Below are 22,521 nucleotides of genomic sequence, written 5' to 3' on the forward strand. Positions count from 1 at the left end.
ACCCTCTCAGGAGATCCACTTTTTATTTTTCTTTAATGGTCACATTAACAAAAGAAAAAAAATTACAGATTAATGTTTGCTCTAAGTATGTTTACTGTGCTCAGTAAAATTGCAGTGCTTCATCTGAGAATTGCACAGAGAGCTTAAAATTACAGCAATGTACCAAATAATTAAAAAACTTCTGCAAAGAAAGTATATAATTACAACTTTGAGAAATCAAAGTATGGACACATTCTCTTCCTTTGCCTTAAGTTTTTTATAGTGAGGGTTTCTTTAACAACCTCTAAGAAAACAAAAATAGTTTACTGAGACTTTAAGTTTATCTAAATTACACTCCAATATAAAAGTCATTCTCTAGATACTTTTAGTATCATAAAAATGACTAAAAGTAGACTTTGAGCCATTCTTTAAAGTTGCCTTTAAACATGGCTGTTGCCTCCTTTCAGAGGAGTACTGGAAGCTTTGCTTCCTTTCTATTCTGTTACCTACATCAACCTTTCTGAGTACTGGTGAAACAAGGATTAACAGAGTTTTAAGAATTCTTAGGGAAAAAAAATTGCAGTGTTTCAGAAGCACCTCTGTGTGTCTGCAGATAATTCAGAAACAAGAATTTCAGTGTGCAGTGCTGGAGTCAGGATAGCAGCTGGTTTATTCACCTAAGAACTAACAAGCACTAAGAAAGAAAACCAGAGGCTTTCCCACCCCGTGGGGTATTATTTGAGGTTTTCACTACTTGCACAGGGATATATTACTGGAAAAAAGAATCTATTTCCCCCATAACACTGTCAGAATTTTTCAGCCAAATTAAAATTAAAAAAAAGGCAACAGACTTGGCTTCTCCAAATCTCACTGTGTAAAGCAGTTGCACTGAAATCTACTGTACACTCATTATTTTGTATCATTTAGCTTTCTGGTAAAGTTCTTATTTCCTTCAAGCATTTTTTTCCATCTATGCAAACCACTGGCTTTGCAAGTAAAGTCAGAAATCCACAAGTTTGGCCAAGTTTTTCTGGTGTGTAAAGACCACGGCTTCCAAGTTTTATTGGCCACAGGTAGATGTGTAAGACACATTTATTCTTTGTGCTTCAAGGCTTTTATTGGCTTTACAGTACTCAAGCAATAATGGCTTATAAAGTTATTAAGACTGCAACAATAGAACATACTCACTCAGCTGGCAAACGTGCTGTTATCACCATTTAGTCACTTTTCCAAGTGAAATGGCAACTTAATTGTTATTATATGGCAGCAGGCTACAAATTAGTCAGTACATTTTTGGCACTTTTTTCTACAAAAAAATTGCTGAAGTGTGAAAACACAAATGCAGAGATTTCACGAGGCATTTACAAAAGAATGTTATTTTGAGCCTAAGTTATATGATAATTAAAATTTTATGCCACCTTCAGATTTAATATTTAAATATAGTATTTTGCTAATAGAGCATGCACTAAGCATGTATTTACAGTATCCTTAAGGATAAATACAGACATTCCGTAACCATCTGTTCAATCTCCTTAGGTGCTCTGATGGCTTCTGTAGAAACAAACCTCTTCACTCAAACCCTTGGTTAAAATCCCTTCCATGGTATTTGATCCCCATGCCAAGAGAAGAGAAAAAATTCCAGGCTGAAATGCTGCAGCCTGAATTCCTTCTTACAGCAGAATAACCTGCAAGCACCAAACTGCCTTTGCTCCTGTATGTCCCCAAATTCCTCCTTTTACTCCGAGTCCCAAGTTTATCACTTTTATAAAATTTGAGACAAACAGAACCTGACACAGACCAAAAAAATAGGAGAAAAATCAAACAGAAGAGACATGGATTACAAGAGCAAAGCAAAAATATAAAATGTAATATTAGCCAGAGAAAATAAGTAGCGTTACTTGGGCCAGAGATGTACAGTGGAGAAGCCATCAAAATACACTGCTTTTGCTAAAGATTAGACTCCAGAAAAGACTGTCTAAACCACTGAAAAATACAAGACTTTATCCAGCACATGTAAGAGACAGTTTTTATTCAGAAATAAAACAAAGGAAGTAAGACTAAAAAAAAAATGTGTACTGTACATCCCCTATGTGAAACATGGCTGGTGAAGTCTGCAGACATCATGGGACAAGCTGCTTTTGAAAGATAAGTACAGAAATGCACACAAATGTACCATTGTTACATGAGAAATTGTTTACTTTTCTTCTGATCCCTTCTCTTTGTAGTCCATTGATATTAGGTTCTAAGAGGGAACCCTGATGTGTGCAAAGAATACCAGTTTTATGATTTATTAATGCCCCAGCAAGAAGACCACACAGGCTTTCCCCCACAAATGCTGCCATTATTATTACTTTTTGTTTCCGTGCAAAATTGCTTTAGTTTTGCATCACACAGATGTGTGCAAGTTTATTTTTATGTTCATATACATGTGTGACTATTTAAAGATATTCTTGCAAAAAATATTAACCAAATCTCGGCGCAAATTTGATTTTTCAGTTGTTTCCCAAAAGGGAATTATTTCAATATACCTGAGTACTTTCTCTACAGCAATTTCAGATTTTAAGTACAAACTTGATCTCCAGATAATTAAATTCAATGCACCTGTTGAAGTGTGACAGATGTTAAGCTCTTTCCATAGCCAAAGCAGGGTAGACTTTCTCCCTTGCTGAAGAAATTTAATGACCAGATGTAAAATACAAGAATTTTCCTGAAAAGCCTCAATTGAAATTGACTTTTTTTTTTAAAGAAATCACCTGCAGGCTGTTCTTCCTGAGATCAGCATAGGGAAGCAGCACTGTGTCAAAGCAATTTCAATTTTCTTCCTTGGCACTCCAGCATTCAGAGTGTGTGCAGCATTAAGTGGCAGCCTTCAGTACACTGGCACATGAGTGCTGAATTGCTGAGACAAGGAAAAGCTTTGGCTATTTCAGCCAAATTCCCTGCTTTGCCAGCAGCTGGGGCAGTAATGGAAGGCAGCCAAGAGCAGTTAACTACTGCCAGAGCCACACTGTTCCCCAAGGCCACGGGAGCTGCAGAAGCCCAGGAAACAGGTACTGAACCCAAATATGCTTCTCCTACAGACACAAAGAATGGCAGAGGATTGTAGCTTATATCCTAATGTCAAGCTGCTTCCTAAGAGCAATCTCACAGATCAATTCAGGGTAAAACAACTCCAGTACCTGCACCTTTCTGGAGAGTCTTCTCTATCTTTCCTTCGGAACTTGCTGATGGTGTCATCGATGGTGCTGCCGATCTTGTCACTGAGCTCCCCTAACTTGTCACTGAAAGGAAAAGTTGACTTTTTATCCCATTCTTCATCCCATTTGGACTTGGGCTCAGGATCATATCTTTCACCTGGCAAGACAAAGATAAGAACTATTAAAGGTACCAAAAAAGGCCTGTGGCCTTTCTGGAATCCCTCTCAAGCCCCCCCTGCCCCACATACCTGAGCTGCACAAGTCCACAGAGCAATCAAAGCTCCCCCAGCTGAATCAACTCAGCAAGGCACAGCATGGAATGCCCATCATGAAGTGGCAGGAATGAAGGCTTAAAGACTTTTGTTTATGGCAATGACACAAGCTCAATGCCCAGCAATCAGGACGCTGTTGGGCTCTGCTGGAGAAGCACCAAAGGCACTAGCAGCCCTGGCTGCAGGAGCAGCTGAGCAGGAAGGGCAATGGCACTTCTGGAACAGCCCCTTAGCGCAGGATATTCCACTCCTGGCTGAGCTGAGTGATCACTGGGGGTTTTCTGCACTGACATTAATACATAAAAACAAGGTACCAAAATACTGAAAGAATGTGCATGAAACTTTTCATTTTCCACGCTCAGCAATTAAAAAAAGTTTTAAACATTTTTAAGAGAGATGAAAAAAGAAAAGGCAGTAAACTCACCTCTTCAGGGGCCACTGGATACCCTGAACATCTTTCCTGAAAACTATTATCAGGAAATCAAAAATTTTCTACTAATTTAGTATTCCAGACCTCCATACTGGTATTTTAGGTTACAAACAGCTGCCAGTTTTACTTGAAATTAGCACATTTGTCGTACAATCCCATCAAAGAAGTCTAAAACACTGAAGTCTTCTTTGTAAACACACAGCCAACTTGAGTTTAATTCAAATAAAAAACCCCAATATTTTCACAAAGACTTGACTATCAGAAGCACTGCACACTTCAAGTTGTATTGTGATCTTGTATCAGATCTTCTGCACAAAATATAGGTGTATAAAGCAAACCAAACCAGCTCAGTTTCTAGACAACATTTGTAGGCAAACACTTATATTCTCAACTATAATGCACGTGAAACAAGCCATTTTTTGTGCATCTTTTAAAAATGTGAAACAATAGTGATTTTTATTTTTTTTTTTACTTAGGCTGAGTAAAAGTGAATAGCAGAAAGGAAGGACAGTGAAATAATCCCTACTTCAAGTTACGTACAAATGATATTGCAGCTCTTGTGATGTTCAAGGTGTATTCAATTAAGCCATTTTAAGAAAAAGAAAATGATGATGCCAGCACTACAAGGTGCATAATTTAAATTATACCTGTCTGATAACTTCATATCATATAGGGTGTATTTTCTTAGTAAGGACATAGGTGCAAGTCTCCAATGACATTTGTTTAGATCCATAAAACTTTTCCAGTAGAGAACCTGCTACAAATCCATGAGATACTCAGTGAGATCTTTATCATTGGAAAAGGAGACACTACTCAGAAATGTACTGCTGTTAAATTTTGCAGGAGAATAAAATGGCCTTATTTCAATTTATGTCAGGCTCTCAAGCATTTTAATGCAGATTCCTTTAGAGGGGTTTTCCTGTGCAATACAAATTTTTAAATTAAAATAGACACTAACTAGAAGCTCAGTATTTTCAGGACAAAATAAACTAAAGAAAAATTTTAATACAAGCATCTTGTGTTTAAATAACTAGAACCTTTCTGATTAGAAATCTCACCTGGGTAAGGGTGTGCTTTGTGCTGCTAGAAAGACTTTTTAAAAACCTTTACTCAACAAATGAAGGAACAATTCAAAACCCTTTACCACAAAAATTAAATACAAGACAGAAACTAGTCCCTTAAATTAAAAAACCTGAATGATACCTAAAGAGCACATGGAGAAATGATCCTAGCCAGCCTACAAGGATAGATCACGACTCTGCACAAAGAAGTCAAAAGATAAGCTCTGTGAAAGAACAAAGGGACATGTACAAAAAGTACAAATACAGTGACTCATAAGTATTTCCTAAAAAGAGAATCACCACAATTCCAGGCAAGTAGCAAAAGCCTAAAGGACTGTAATAAAACAAGAAATATCCTGCCTTGGAAATTTTTAACTACTCTGCATATGAGGAAAAGGGAGAATGGAAAAGCAACCTGTCAAAAACAGGAGGGATCAAATCTAAGTGGAAGGCTCACAGAGAAGAAAAGTAAAAAAACCAGAAAGCATCAGGCAAACAGCTGAAGTTTAAGCCCTGCACAGCTACTACTGAGCTCCTACAGCAAACCCTTCTCTCAAAGAAATTCACCCATTCTAGCAAACCAGAGCCTTGTGCCATTAGGACTTTGGTACTCATCCCTTACTAAAAGCAACCAAGGATTTACTCAGGCCAAAGAAAACACAGACTGGCAGCTGGATCATGGATGGCATGCTGGGATACATCAGATGGAAGCCCCAGCAAAAGCTCAGACCCCTGCTACACGCTATTGCAGGGACTGGGAGCAAGGAGCAACGTACTTGGTGCCTGCATTTAAAGTCAGCTCTGACAGACTCCAGGAAACTCACACAAAACGCACAGACGTATTTCAAGGCTCCAAACACTACTATTTGGGAAAGCAAAAGTGGATTGCAATCCTTGCCAAGGCAGCCAATACTCACTGTATCTGAACCCTCCAACACTGTCCGAGGACACCCCAATGTATTTGTCTTTGTTCTTCTTTGCTTTCTTCCTCTCCTCCCGAAGCCGATCGTCGTCCTGAGCAAACTCAACCATTTCTTTCACCTTCTGGCGGATGTTTATCCCTTGGTCCTTGCCATTCTCATCTGTCAGGTAATGCAGGACAGAGATGATGCATTCAAGATGGGAGGGAAAAAGAAAACAGTAAGTAAGAGGCAGCAATACTAAACAGCAAATTGATAAAAAAATTTGAATCACAAACACCGGTCAAAGAGTTTGTGACTACTGCATGAGGTCCACTGCATCTCTTTAAAAGGGACTAATTCACATAAAATTTAGATAAATGAGTTTGCACTGAAGAGTGTACTTAAAACATAGGAGAGATCAACAAAGACTGAGACAAAACTTGTATTCTCCACTTGAACAATTTTAACCCCTCAAAACATCATCCTTTTTCCTCAGTCTTTTTAGCACAGTTTTTGCAAGTTTCATTGCAAGAACTCACTCTCAGGGCAAAACTGATTTTTTGAAAAATTGCTTTCAGTTGGGAAGTACTATAAGCTAAATGTGCTCCTTTCCAGCCTTTTTCACATTCAAAACACACACTGGCCTTGCTGCCTTTGCACTGTAAATATTATTTGGTGGGAGGAAAAAACCCCAGCTTCAAACAGATGTGTGTGTTTTGGAGCTCTAACCTTTTCTTCCCATATGATTAAAGCTATTCCTTTACGGACACCACAGGGGACCAGTCTCTAGTGCATATTTTAATATAAACCCCAACACTCATGTTGTGTTGGTTCTGTTGTTATTAGCCAGTCTTTTCTGCAAGTTCTTGTCTTCACTAATTAATACTCTAGGGCCCCACGTCTTGGATTCTGCACTCTTCACACAACTGGCAACAGTCACATTTTAATTAGACTGGGGAAGCTTCTAAGCTGGTTCAGGTGACTGACAACTCCAACTACTGTTTTAATTTGCTTATAAGATTTTTCTATTGCTCACCTACAAAGTGGTAATTTTCCAGGGATCGCAAATCATAAATGTGTTCTCTGGCACTTGTAACAACACGCTCTGATCCATTCCTTATGAGGTAAGCTAGGAGCAGCAAAGACTATAAAAATACAAAGCACCTTATGATTGCATGAACAAAAACTCTACCTCTTTCTTGTTTTGTAAAAACCCCAAACCTACCCCCCTCCCCAAATTAGTAAATACTAACCTTCCCTTTTTAAATACATGATTATATGAATCCCATGGAAATTTTTTTTTCTGCACATGAATCTTTTGCTCTTTAGACTATCAAAACTGTATTTTTAAAACTTTAGCTTGTTGCTATTAAATCACAAGTAGTTACCTTTATCAGACACTGCTTGTTTTAAGACAAAGCAGCAACAATTAAGGAGAAAAAGTTAACCTGTGATATGAGGCATTTTCTTTTGCATCTTTTGTTCACAATTTTCCAATGGCTTTCACTGAAAGGTAACTCCTACAGGAATTTAAGAAGCCTTTTGCAGGATTCAAGGGATATACAAAACTGCATTTCAGGACGACTTTAGACAAGTGACAAAACAAATGAAGTCTAAATAATTCTTTCATTTCAATTCTCTATGTTGAGGATTTATATCTAGAAAGAAATAAGGCTCTTTGCTCTCAAGTAGTGCCTTTATCAGCTAAAACTATAATTTTATTTCATCCAATCTAAACCTGATAAGCAATTCAAGGAAGTCTTTGTAACATTAAGTAGTTATGTGTGATAGCATTAAATATTAATTTTTATTGTACTTCAGGGAAAACAATTACTATGACTACAAAACATCAAGCACCTGTGAAAAGCACAAACCATGCTTTAGAATTAATTGTGTCTTGCTACAATCCTGGCATCAAGAAAAACAAAATATAACCTAGTCTAATACATCAATTCTAAAAAAGGAGGTTATATTTGCATAATTCAGTGAACACTGAACACCACTTTAAGTGCAGCACAACACAATCTCAACCAAAAAGTTTCTGCACGAAAGACAAGAAAAATGCAAATGACTCTGATCTTCTCCAAAATACAATTAGGACATAAAACTGTCATGTAAGATCTGCAAAGAAATTTGGCCCACTCAAAGGTAAGCTACAACTCCTAAAGCATTATAAATTGACAGAAAATTAAGATTAGTTTGCATTTTATTTCAGATATTCCTGAATTCTGTCAAAAAATGTTTTCCTGATAGCACAGTAACTTAACATCTCCTCCTCATGGAGCTCATAGCAATTCCTGTGGGTAAACTGAAATTGTGAGCACTAGTCTAATACCTGAATAGCAGCAAAATGGAATTGCTCTGTTGTGTTCATTAAGTAACATGTAACGTGCCTCTAAAACCAGAAATTGGGATTTTAGAGAAATCTCTTTTTTAGAAAAATCTCTTTTTTCATATACAGCATTTGAAAGACACCTTTGACTTCAACAGAATTATAAAATATTTAGGGAAGAAATTATATGCTTCTAGAGGAGAAAGTGCTGTAGGATTATCTAAACAAGAACTCCACCAGGACACTGTATGAGCACCAAGCCCTGATCCTTACACACCTTATAAACTCTCCTCCAGTTCTTTTTGTTGTCTTTCAGCATCCGAGTCCACAGCATGTTCATGAGCTCTGGAAACTGCTCGTACATAAATGTAGCCCTAAGGAACGGAACAAAAGCAGCACAGAAATGTCGTTTGCCCGGGTTGGCCACAAGAGCCTGTTCACTCTCGGGGCTGGCAGTAGATGGCAGGAGTGATCTAAGCCCAGCCACATCGGATGACATTAAAGGGAAAAAGCTGTCCCTGTTTTAACTCCTAGATCAGTCATTTACATGCCAGGACTACAAAAGAAAAGAATAATACTAAGTCTCTGAGGTAGTAAAAACCTTCACTAATTTGTAATGAAAATAATGCTGAATATGAATACCTTAATAATCACTGCAGCTGATCAAACATGCAACTTCCACACTGATTTTAAAACCAAAGAAAAAGCTCAAGGAAGAATTCAACATGTTTTGCTGTTTTTGTAGAAGTTACAAGAAAGTGCTTTGAAAATAAATACTCCAAAAAAATCAGCTTTATTGAAAGAATTCTGAGGATACATAAATGAAAAATCAAGAATTTAAAAAATACCAGACATTCATTTTTGTTTCACAGTTTTCAATACATTCTATGATTATGCATTAAAAAAACTTGAGATTTATTTACAGCAACTTTTGGCCATTATCAGTCTGAATACCACAGAGTTGATTTAGCATCAAATTTCACATTCTTATATAAAATGTACCTTTCTTTTCTTCATCACTGAGTCAAATTATCACTTACTTGGCAATCTCTCCCATGAGTTGCCCTGAAGGTCCCCACGGATCATCATTGGTTGCTTCTCGAACCTTAGACTCTATTTCTGAATAATTCATAACCACATTGGTGCTGCAAAGGAAAAAAAAAATTCACACACATGAAGATTAGCATCAAAACTGAGAAACACATGAAAACTTAATAATGACACTAGTGCAGATCTCACTTAATGAGATACCTCTACAGAGTGGGAAAGAAAACAGCTTTAGTGCACAAGTTACCCTGAGGACACCATACACCACATTTAAGTTATCTTTAAGAAGGTTTTACTATTCTATTAGTCTTCAAGAATACAGATGAGAAACTGGGGATTACATTACAGCTGGATTCAGTCCAGTAAAAATGGCTTTGGGTCAAATTAAAATGCAAACCAAACCACCAGAGTCACAGCTGATGGCTTCTGCAGCTAGGTATGGTTTGCTTACAGGTTTGTAATGGTACAGAGTTATTTGCAAGAGGCTTTATAACTCAACCAGAAGCAATTTTTTTGGAATGATGTTACAAGAGAAAATCAAGAACATCAGTACCAAACAGGTGTTAGTGAAAAACTAACAAATAAAACAATCACATGGAAGACTACAGTAAGGGAGATGAGATTCACTAGAAAGTCTGTTTCCTAGCTTGAATTTAATTAATTAAGGGAAAACAGCAAAAGAGAAGCTGCAGAGCAGTCAGTTACAATTACAGCAATGCAAAGGAGCTTGGGCTGTCTCTTCAAAAGGTCACAGAAAAACCTTACTTAGAAAATATTTTTTCTGTAATGTTAATATTAAAATAGTAAATATGTGATTTCTTCTTAATTAATCCTTGAAACAGGTAAGATATGAGCCCAGCAACCTCCTTTGTTCCCTAAAAGCATCCAGATGTGTTTGATAACACAATCATTTCCCTCACCTTTTTAAGGTGAGAGAGCAGCTCTAAAACCTCACCCACAGTGAGAACATTTGAAAACTGCTCTCTGCTTCTGGAGCATCAGGAGTAACCCCAGCAATGAGATCAGCAGTGAAAGGAGACCTGCTGGTCTCTGCTCTCCCTTCATACCTGGAGTCTACTCAAACAACACACTTACACCTAGCATATAAGAAGTTTGAAAGTTTACTTAAAAGTACATCATAACTGATTCAGAAGCTAAGAAAAACCCCTGTGAGTACTTTCAAGACAAACCAACCAACCACAATGACAAATTAAACTGTAGGAAAGATCTAATGATTTATAATGCAATGTGGAGAAAGCATTTGCTGCTTAAGAACCTCTTCTGAACCTGAATGACCTAAAAGGAGAAAAAAAAAATCAAGATGCTCAATAGTCATCCCAAAAGTTATCCCTCTGTCCACGTAGGAGTTTGCACAATGCAGCATTCAAGCAACGCCTGCTCAATTTTATTTGGCATAAGGACAGCAAAGATCTTGGAACTGGGAGATATAAACAGCAGAAACAAGAATGAAATCCCCTTAAGTCTGAAACGGGACACAGAAGGTAATTGTTAAAACAGAATAAAATTTCTGGACTTAATCTTGGATTCTCAGCATGAGAATTCCTGCTGTCAGATCCTGATGTATGATTTTATTCAACTTTGTGTCTAAAGAGAGCATAAGCTACATGACTGAATAAATAATCAGCAAGCTCCCAGAACCTATCTATATTACAACAAGCATGTAAGAACACAGCAGCAGTTTGGAACAACAGCAATTAAGGTTTTACAAATTCATTTATGCTGAATACGCCTCAAGCTTCTGTTTCTGGTATTTTCTTTACTGTACATACAAATATAAACCAAGCCCACCTTTACTTCCCCCCACGTATGGCAAAAACACAACCCCAAAGCTCCAGGATTTGCAGCTTCCAGCACACTGGGTCCCTTGTCCAAAGCAAGGAAAGGCAGGGAACTGAATGGAAAGGTTCTGCTTGTTTTTATAACCCCTCCTTCAGCATTTGTTTGAGAGACTTGATGGAGACTTGGGAGGGGGAAGCATAAAATGAAGTATTTCCTTAATTTCTTAGAGCAAGGAATTTAAGAATAGAAAATGCTTGAAGAGATGCACACGTAGTGTACAAAAACAAATGGCAGCATTGGCTATGCAAGAGCTCAGGGCACGTGTCTAAAACAGCAGCAGGGCTTGAAGGGGGAAACGGAAGGAAAACAAGGGAAATTAAGTAATGCCAAGAGAAAAAAGGTGCAGTTAAGCCTCTCTAAGTACAGAAACATGCTCAACTTCTAAACCCCTCTGCAGAAAAGTTATTGTTCTCAGCAAGTAGGAGAAAGCTCTTTTATAAATGCCAAGCTGAGATCTAATGGAATGAACCATTCCAAACCAAAGCATCTTAGAGCCACATTTAATTCAGGAACAAATGTACACTTCAAGGAGGAAAAAAAAAACCTCTCACTGTTGTATAGTTTGGCATCATTCCAGGTCACTTAAAAATAACCATTTCTAAAAAGGTGGAAATACAGTTTTATTCTTCCTTTCCCATGTTTTCTATGGCCCTCATTCCCTGCCCTACCCATGATTCCTGTGACCTTTGCAGCAAAAAAATAATTTATGTCCAGATGTGAAGGGAAAAAGTGACTAGCTTGATTGCCAAGACTTCCTGTGATTGATATAAATTTAATATCCGAGGACACTTTCCGACACCAGGGGGGGCTCTCTGATTAGTTTACCCTGGGCAGCTTCCAGGGAATCGTGCTGGATCGCATGGACAGGCTGCTCTGCAAACAAACGGCCGTGCAACGCTCGGGGCTGACAGAAAGGAACTTCTCAGGCAGGGCTGACAACCCCCCTTATCTGCCAGACTACATCTGATCACCCCAAATCCTTCAGTGAGACCCTGCACCACTGGAATCTTGTGACAAGAACATTTACAGAAACTTCTGACATGGACAAAGATACTAAGCAGGAAAGTATATTTTGAAAGTTACATCCAAAATAAAGGTACAGCAATAGAGGGGTTAGCATGAACATCACAAACTGTTACATTCTTCTGTGTCTTACATTTAAGTCTATTAAAACAGACTAATTACAACGATTATTTTTACTCTTTATTGTACCCCTCCCAAGTGATTTCAGTATAATTTTCTTTTTTAAAAAATAAAATTGTTTTCAAAAGCCAAGAGAGGGCACTGTCACATCTCTATGGAACAAGCAACGCTGCGACAGAGAGCAAAATGCTTTTCATTTTCTTGCAACTTTTAATGTTTGCATCTGCAATTTATAGCAACACTGAACAGGTAGCTCAAGTCTGAGACTAAATTCCTCTTAAGTGAATAAATGGACATTGCTAATAAAGTCAGTGGGTAATAGCTGTAAATACCTGACCATCTCCAACTGCAGCAGAAAAAAATCCATTTCCCCTTAAATGTTTTACATGCATTTTATTAACTATCATATGACATATTGAAAATTAATTGTTGTACCTGAAATCCTATTTGTCCACAATTTTGTCTGCATTTTTCAAATAATTCAATCAATTGTAGATAGCTTCACATTTTGTTCTAAGTTACATTTTCAGATTTGTACATTTGAGGTAAAGATAACATCTGGGTCCTGGTGGATTACCCTACAGTGTGCTAAAAAACCAAAAAATAAGCAAGAGGGGGAGAGCAGTATTGAACACATCTCAATTGTGTAATTTGAGGTAAGAATGATGCTTAGCTGGTATTAGGGAGAACAGGCAGCAAGAGGGGACAAGAAGTTCTGTACCTCCTCATATAAAACTCAGACAATCTGTGAAGGTACAAAACATCCACCAGTATCTGCCACTTCAACCTTTACAGTTGCAAGAGCACTTGAACTTTCAGGCATGAAGAACATAAAAATCCTACAGGTCTGAGATTGTCCTCAGCACTTCTCTTTGAAACAGGGAAATGAAAGGCAGTTTGTGGATGGCCTGCATGAAAAGAAAACCTTACAGACTGCAGGAACCCTTCATAGACGACACACAAACCAGGCAGAGTAAGAGCAGCTTTGTCTTCCTCCTCCCTATCAGCAGATACTAATGTAACCCACAAGGTGGACATAAATACACATGACCACTAGTAAGTGATAAATGTATCTGCAGAAAACTTCTATTTGTGTTTCATTTCAACAGACTCCAACAGATATATCTGCCTACTCTGCTCAGGCTTCTGATTTTACACATGAATCAAGCTGTAATGCTCAGGACAATATTGATGGGCATGAGGTATATTCTACTCTCAGTAACATATTAGTTCTTCATCACCATTAGCTTTTCTCTTTCCCCCTATAAAATAGCCACAAAATAATTACTGAAAAAGATTTTTTTTCTACTCCAGTCTAAGAAATTCTTCTTAAAATTACTTTTGTGCTGGCAAAATAAAATCATTGTACTTCCACCCAAGATGCTAATAAAAAATTAAATAAACACTACATCCTGAATAGAAATGTTTGTTTCAGAGTGGAGATTTCTCATTGCTCAAGACTACAAGGTGTTCTCTGCTGATTCATATGCTCTAACTGAAGTCAATTATCTGTTAGGAGATTACAATCACTTATACACAACTATAACTGTACTGCTTCCAGTAATAGCTTCCAATTGGTAACATTACAATTAGTTTTGTTGTGCCTGAACTAATTATCCAAATCAATCATTGCTGGTTCCAAATTGAAAAAGAATCCCACCCTAATTTTCTCTACACCATACACCTTGAATCAGAAACTCTCTGGAAACATGGATGTGCGGATACAAGGCTTTGTATACAGTCAGCAACATAAATGGAAGAGTATTTTCTCAGCTAATGTCTACTCTAAAATTAACCCTCAAACAACATTTCATAGCAATGATTTAAATACACTGCCAGAAAACCTGCTAAAGGGCAAGATGCAACAACTTTTGTTTATGTGATTGAACATTTTGGTGAGAACTCAGGATTCAGCATAAAGCACTAGAAGGAGTAAATATTTCACTGCCCATAGTTTTTCCTAAAGAACATCACACAGATTTCCACTTCATGCTCCCTCCCAGCATCTCTTCTTTCTTCCACATTTCTTCCATGGTCAGTGGTGTTCTGTTCCCTCACCACACTGGCAATACATTCAAGTGCATGAAATCACAACTCACGAAAGAAGTTTGCAGTTCATGGCCAGATTTTGGGAACAGGAATTTTCTTCCTAAGAAAATCATTCATTAGGAAAGAAATAGCGTTATACACCAAATTTTAAGATCTTCAAATATCAAATAAACTCAGCATTTTGTATGAATGCTCAAATACCAGCAGTTTCATAAACAAGCAGAAACCTTTCAACAGCATGTGCACAGCTAACGTGCACTCGAAAAAATAGGCACCATGAGAAAAGGAGGTATTTATACACCAAAGGTAATGAAAGAATAATAAATATCTATCCATCCATTCAGAATGGAATTTACTTGAAAACATATTAAGGAATCAGAAAGCCTAACAGATCTTTGCCAATGTTTCTGAACAAATGTAAGAAAAGCCTTGAATATGCCCTAGGCTGAGAGTCAGAGCACTCCATAAAGGCACGGTCAGGATTAGAGCTGCCATTGATGTGGGTGGCGTCACCCAGGGCACAAGCACAATTCTGGGCATCACATCCACAGAAGATTTGTGAAATGCCAGGTCTAATCTTATGACAACTAAAATAACCAGAAGCCACAGAGAAGGGACATTACAACAGTTTCTTTATAGTGATGATAAAGGTATTGGATTGGACAGGGTGAACCTAATTAGAAACACTTCTCAAGCCTCTGGGAAGCTGCCCACTGTGCTGAGGGACTCAGCTGCAGGAACAAGAAACCTGGCTACATGTTTGCATTTTTTTCAATGTATATTTCAAACCAATTACAATATCATGTATACATGGGACTCCTATGTGCATAATATTCTGCCTTTAACTATTACTCCAAGGACACCTCTGGATTATGCACCTTCTGTTTTCCTTTTTTTTAATTTTACAACTGGGAACACTAAAATACTAAAAGCTGAGATGAGAAACTTTGTACATTTTACCACCATTAACAGTTTCCAATGAGACACCATTCTGCAAATATCTGCTTAAGGACTAAGCACAGAAGAATAAAAATTCAAGCTTTACTCATGTGTATGTACCATACATCCACTATGGACATTAATGCTATTCGCAACACTACAGACTGTTTTTTTTTAAGAAACTAGTCTATTAGAGCAGGTAGGATCTGGATAAACAGAGGACAAGAGAAGCTCTGTTACTGTACACCACATGAAGTACAGTGCCCAAGTCTTACAAGAAGCAAACATTTTAACCTTTTGTTATTTAATGCGCCAAAACAGGCATAACATGATTTTATCTTTTGAATAACATGTTTAACATTATCCCTTCTATAGTGAGTCTCACATACTAATAGTTTAACTTCATTCTTTTAGTAATTTTGTTAGCAGTTTCCTTATTTTTAGAAAGACTTCTCTGTGTTTCCTGTGACTTTCAAAGTGAATAAAGGCAAAGCACACTTTAAATTTGGTCATGACAGAACAGATGTTACTGACTCTGAATCAAATCTCATCACCTCAGTTGGTGACATCGCAAAGGAGACCATCTCAGTAACATTCCACATGGACAAACCCCAGAAAGGAAACTATTCCACAACACTGTGCTGGTGCTTTTTAGTTCTAAAACTGAGCAGACTGCATTATTCAACCAGAAAGGTTCATAAAAGGCATAAAATAGTTGAGAAAACTAAGTTACAGCACAAGGAAGTTTGCTTGAACTGAATAGAGAAGAGCACATGCAGATGGTTCATTTATTCACCTTTCCTATCTCCACCTAAACATCCCACTATTTCTATGGGAAGGCACCCAGGAGACAACTGCAGTGCTTTCTCTCAGGGATGGGGTGATACCAGCACGGAGGTAGCTCCAGGTAAAGCTTTGAATGAAGGCAGCAGTAACTCCTGGAGGCTGGGCCAGCTCCCTGCCCCTGCAGTTCAAGTGCCACCTTTGTCTCCCAGCAGCTGATTTTCCCAACAGCTCCCACTTGGCTGAGAAGCCACAGTCACCCACTAAGACAAGAAAGGGACCACGAGTGACTGCTCACATGATCCATGCTGCATGTTTTAGGAGTATTATCCAAATGCAACAGCAGCAATTTCTACTCAGATTTCCCAAAAACCATCAGAGGGGTGACAACTTAAGGCAAATTGACACTAACAACACAGACCTGCTTCTAGACATTTGAGATTATAGCTGTATTTGTTGTTTAAAAGAGTACAGGATTGAACGCACTATATAATGAGCCAAGTGAACATTCACCATCTGGAGAAGAGACAAGGCAGGCCCTGGCAATATTTTCACAATACAGTTATCTAGAAGACCCCCCACCCACAGACACACACGCAATTAAGATGAAGCCCTCAGAGAGGACTGAACACCACCTCATCTCACCATTTAACTCCTGTGAGTCATGCATCTAAACTATTTTTAGTATCTAGATTAAAAGGTTTCTGTAAAGGAGGGGTAGAAATAGAGGGAAAGCTTTCTGAGAATGCATAGCAGCTGCTTCAATGTTAAATGACCTTTTTTTAAATTGTGTTCACAAGTTAGTTTCAACTACTGAGAACACACAGTAAATAAAAAAAGCTACGCAACTTGCCTAAGTACAGGATACATCTCCCCCACTCCCAGGTGTAGGAATCTTGGCATCTATTAAACTGTTAATTAGTTTCCAGAAACACTTGTGCCAATTAAAAAAATCATTTAATACTTATCCATCTGGGCATGTAATACTTTTAACAGAGCATCTGAATTGGTGAGCTAAAAAAGAACCGCTCCTGACCTGCACAGCGCCGCCTCCGAAACCACCAGAGGTCAGGACATGGAGCAAGCAGCACCCCATAACCAGGGGCAGCATCTATCAACTCCACTTGTTTCTGTGAGCATCCCTTCCTTCAGGCTCTCATGACTGCTGGTCCAAACCTGTGTTCCAACAAACTGAAAGGATTTAATACAAAGTCAAACGGAAAAATGCATTTCAGGATCAGATTTTAAAATGCATTTCAGGATAAGATTTCACTACCCTATGACACTGTCGCTTGTTATCTTAGCTCAATGCGTAGACTGGTTCACAGACAGAACATAATTTATCCACCTGTTATCCCAACCAATACAGTGGATGTTCAGGAATCTGTGCACCTAATGCCATTAAGAATTATTCAGAGAAGGCATTCCAAATAAAGATGGGGCTGCTCTTCCCTTCAATGAACTCATGTATTCCATCTCAGCCAGCCTCTCTCCCCTTGCTGGGTGAAGACAAACTAACTAAAAAACATGTAACAAACTTAATGCATTTTCATTTTGCTCCTGTCAGTAATGTCACTTTTGTTATAAAACGTGCAGCTTAGATTTAGAGCCTTACAGATAAAACATATGGATACCAAATAGGAAGCCAGCAGTCCACATTCAACAAAGAAACAGATGGGGACCCATCTGCCAAAATGTCTGGTGAAATACCTCAGGTTACAGAGAGGTAACAGCACAACATTAGTGCTGTTGACCGTTTGAAGTTCTTTATTTTTCAGCCACTCCTCAGAACCTCTACAAATATGACACCAGACAGTTTAGTCCATGAATGCCGGGTATTATTCCAGACCTTCTATGCGAGGAGCAGTCATACTCCTTCTGGCCAATGATACCATCTTCATTATATACAGTAGGATTTGAAATACATTTTCAGCTTTTCAAGTTCAGTTTCATAATTTATGTGGCAGATGTGCAAGGCAAACTGCACAGAAAGAGATAAGCCAAGAAAAACATCCTGATGGCCACGAATGAATTACAACTTGTGGGAGGAAGGAACTATAAAGCTATTTCCTGTGCCTTACAACTTCTAATCACAAAAGACTACCAAGTAAACAAAACAGCCCCAAATACACCACACACACTGTCAAAAAGAACAGTGACTTAAAAAATTAAATTGTAGCCTGTTAGAGAACTCAGACCTCTCACTTACAGAAACCAACACTGCACCTTACTGAAGTCTTCCCTTTCAAATGTTCCCCCTCTTAGAAGTTCCCAATTGCAGAATGCTATACCCTAAAAGGTTTTGTAATCTCTTGCTACAGCTGAATTATTTTGTGCAGATGTTGGGAACATGAAGCATGGGAACATGGCAGTTTTAAAGTGTATTTGTGCAAGGAACAAACACTTCCTCCCCCACTTGATTTAAGACTGATTTCACCTCTCCTACTGCAGATTCCCTGCAGTATGTCACTGTTAATACTTTCATACTCTTACATAAAACAATCCCTTGTGGTTCACCAACAGATACATGGCTGCTTTATGTATCTTATTATGTGGTAGTAAATAACTTCTGAAACTCATCAAGAATTTTGCCATGTTGATAATCCTGATTGTGGGTTTGTAACACCATACAAAGTGTACTTTCATTTAAAGTTCAGACCCATTTCTTTATTTCCCCATTTTTAATGGGAAATTTTCATTCCAAACATCCACCCTCACGTTCTTCAGTTACCAAGCCCTAAACTTCACCCATTATAGACTATCTTCCCTTCAAATGCATATTTCTGCAGCTCCATTTTTGAAGGCTTAATAGTGTTGTCATTTTATTATACCTAATTCAAAAACATTCTTTGAAAGGTAACTTACAAAAATAAACACTACGCTCCAGCAAGAAGAATGAATCAAAATATTTCCTTTTCATTTACATAGTAACAGCACCATAATAGTATTTCCACTGGTTTACAGTATTAGTTCTTAGGTCACATTTTTACTTGAAATTGAAGGACAATTACACACAAAGCATTCTTGTGACAAATCCGATTAAACTTAAGCATGAAAACCAATTTCACAAACAAGTGCAGAAAAAGCTGCCACTGAGGCCACACTTGACAATTTGGTGGGACAGTGACACACTGAACAGTAACTCTGGTTTTGATCCAGACATAAAAACGATGCTGCTACTGCCCTATGCAGGTTTTCAATCTCCTTGCCTCCTGTGAGCTTCCATCTGGCACATCAGATTAGAGTCACTGCTCTCCAGCTCCTATTCCTGTGGATTTAATCTCTTTCAAAGTTCCACACACTATGGCCACACAACAGCAGCTGCATAGTCCAAAAAGAAGTGGACATATGAAATTTGTGTAACCTTTTGTAACTGCAGAACTAAAGAGACTTCCAGATACACATTGTGACTCAATTTGCTATTGCTCAATCCTCACACTTATTTTGCCACTCTGCTCCTTACGCTTCTGTTTTTTTCTTCTGTAACAAACAAGCTGCAACAATTAAACCTTTTTTTTTTTTAGACTTAAGTACCTCTCATACTTCAGATTGCAGTTCAACCTTCAAGAGTCAGGGAATACCATCATAAGTTTTCCACCACATGATTTATCTTTAATTTTTCCCTATTTGTGATCCAGTCAGGTAACATCACTCCTATTGAAAACAAAGGTTTAATCAGGTAGGACAGAGTGTAAGTGAAATCTAAAAAAAATAACACTTCTGTAGAATACTTTTAAATGAATAAAATACCAGCACAAAAATGTCAATCCCAATAAACCCTGGTAGACCATTACAACATAAAACTAGAATTTAAATACATTATATTGGGGGAAGAGAGACTGAGGAACTTCTACCCATAGCTTACACCCTCCCATCAACTGTGTTTCTTAGGGCTTAGTAGCATTCATGTAACTTTGCGTGTAACTTTCCCTGAAGATAAAAAACTGGTTTCACATATAAAGCTGGCTCATAAGGTGTGGCCTAAGTCCTCCTCCAAATTAGTATCAAGTGCTACTTCCTTCCTTGTATGCACATAGAACTGAGAGACCACATTCAAGCCCACAGCGCAAGTATTTTAAGAAATCTGCAACAGATAGAGACTCACAAGTACTCCCAGTCACTGAGTTTTCAGGGTTAGGGCACAGCATTTTGATGCTGAGAAGAAAAATATTTACAAGAAGGATAAGGTCCTCTCCTTCTTTCAAAACAACAAACAAAAGGGGTAGAAGTTTTCAGAAGACAAAGAAATTGTAGCTATGCTCAGCATGAGGCACCAGGGAGCTTTGAAGCTGTGCAACTTCAACTCACTTGTGTACCTCAGATTTCCTATTTCTAACCACAAAAAATTTTGAGAGTGACCTTAAATGGAGGCAAAAGATGGGGAAGAGAAAGAAAGAAACCAAACCACCAACTTCACAGTAAAAATAATATACAGTATTATGTAGGTATGACACTCCACACCCTCCCAAATGTTCTGTAGGGACCTCTGAAAACTTGAGGAAGCTCCTCAATTTTTCAGAATTTCAGAAGATGTGGCATAAGTGATTTAAGATGATCCCCAAAAGGTACGTCTGCTTTGATAAGCCCCACCTACCCTCTGAAGCTCCTGCAGTTCTGTGCTCTTTATAACCATTCACTCACCACTCATGTGAAATGTGTTCACCAAAAACTTCATACCCGAGTTTTCTGACACCATGAAGAACTTGTACAAGTTCTAAGCTCACAGTAATGCATCAACTGGCCAAGGAAACCTCATGATGCCATACATGCTTGAAGTCTATTAGCTGAATAGTTACAGGTAAGATTTTATCTGGAAAAGCAGAAACATTGCATGGGAGTCAGTGCACCTGTGAACAGCACAGATCCATTCAGTGACACTAATCACAATGAATTCTAAAAAATCCAAACTTTCCCTACTCAAAGAACTGTTTCAATTATTTGTCAGCTGACAGTCTTTGGTGAGGACAGAAGAATGAACATGCAGTTATAGCGAGTTTAATATTGCCAAAAACCAACACGCCAACAATAATGGGCCATGCTTAATGACCCTTGTAGTTTCAGCTATCATTCATTGCAAGCTGAGTACCATTAAACATTGCCCTAATTCCAGACTTATTACAAATTAAGCATTACTCTAAACACATGCTTGCTGTTCCACCAGGGAGGGCTGAAAAAGTTTAAACAATGCAGGCACTGAAGCTTTTAACACATAAACTGATCACTCTCTGCTGCCACATCACCACTTTGGCACTGTGACATTCCAGGCACCCCTGTACTTTGCAGTATCAATTTCCTTCTGTAATCATTTTCTGAGGAATAAACCTGAGTACAGGTAACTCCTCTAAGCCAACAGTAAGCACCTGCTATAAGCTCTTCCCTGATCAGATTCAGGGGCAAAGTACAGTAACATCAACAGGTCAGTCCGGAGTCCCATTCTGGAAGTGCTACCCTTGTTATCCCCAGAGCTCCAATTCCTACCTGCTCCTCTCCCTGGTCCTTCAGGCTCCAGGCAGCCAGGGTCAGACAACAGCACCCCAACTGCACATAAACCACACACACTGAACATACCAAACCTTCTACAACACAAGCTGCTCTCTATCCCCAATACCCAGACTGCCTGTGAGGGGCTTGCAGCTTCCTCCTGCCTTTAACTACACAGCCATGACTCTGTACAGCCCCCCATTGCACCTGTGTGGTAGCAAAGTATTGCAACACATTTCCTAGGAAAGCCTGGGACATGTATCCCATCAACACAAGCATGATCCAAGTAGCAGGTGAAGCAACTAAACCAGAAAACCTTCAACTGCACTTTTAATATGGCCTTGTGCCCTGAAAAATGTCCTAAGGCTCTGGCAGAAGCTGAACTGCACTTCTGAGCAGGAGAAAGGAAGAGGAAACAACAGTTTATACAAAATAATCAAATTGGAGGTTCATAAGCAGTTGTTTTCCTTCATTTATGCAAATGTCCTGCAGTGGAATTGCTAAGCAGGAGGTATTCAGGAGGAGTGAGATCACTACCTTTATCATGGCTATTATAAAGTGAAGTGCATTATCATTTACTAAGCTTATTTCAAAGCTTACAGGAATTAATTCTACAGTTGCTATTGTTTGCAAAAAGACCCAAAATGCACCATCTCAACATCAGATTTCAGAACTTTTATTTCTGGAATTTAATAAAAAAAAAAAACCTGAATACCAATGTCACTAGAAAGAAGCAGCTTAGCTTCTCTTCTCAAAATTGGTTCCTTTCAGTCTGCTTGTTTGCTATTTGAAGCTGAAAGCAAGAATTATTCCATTATTCCATGAAGAATTACAAGAGCTGCTACACTCAATAGCTCTAATGCACCTGCAGAATCTCCTTTCATATCCAATACTGAAATCCAATCCAGAAGACCATTACATGTCAGACAATATAAGGAAGATGCTGTCTTTATGTAAGACTACATGGACTATGTCTGGATGCCAGAAACTTATTTCTTGACTCCACTGCACACAGACAGAGGAAAACATACAATCAAGATCCTTCA

At 38.3% G+C, this 22,521-nt stretch overlaps 1 protein-coding gene across 1 annotated transcript in view; it reads right to left on the bottom strand.

The window, feature by feature from the left end:
• CLINT1 (clathrin interactor 1) overlaps positions 1–22,521 on the bottom strand; it is a 46,702-nt gene that overhangs the window by 11,992 nt on the left and 12,189 nt on the right. The window contains exons 2-6 of the mRNA XM_084215523.1: positions 9,214–9,318; positions 8,451–8,547; positions 6,878–6,986; positions 5,857–6,021; positions 3,159–3,333 (exon numbers count right to left, since the gene is read on the bottom strand). Of these exons, the coding sequence (XP_084071649.1) occupies positions 3,159–3,333; positions 5,857–6,021; positions 6,878–6,986; positions 8,451–8,547; positions 9,214–9,318 (651 nt within the window). The remainder of the gene's footprint in view (positions 1–3,158; positions 3,334–5,856; positions 6,022–6,877; positions 6,987–8,450; positions 8,548–9,213; positions 9,319–22,521) is intronic.

Source organism: Fringilla coelebs (genome assembly GCF_963513975.1).
Source record: "Fringilla coelebs genome assembly, chromosome: 15".
Taxonomy (NCBI): Eukaryota; Metazoa; Chordata; class Aves; order Passeriformes; family Fringillidae; genus Fringilla; species Fringilla coelebs.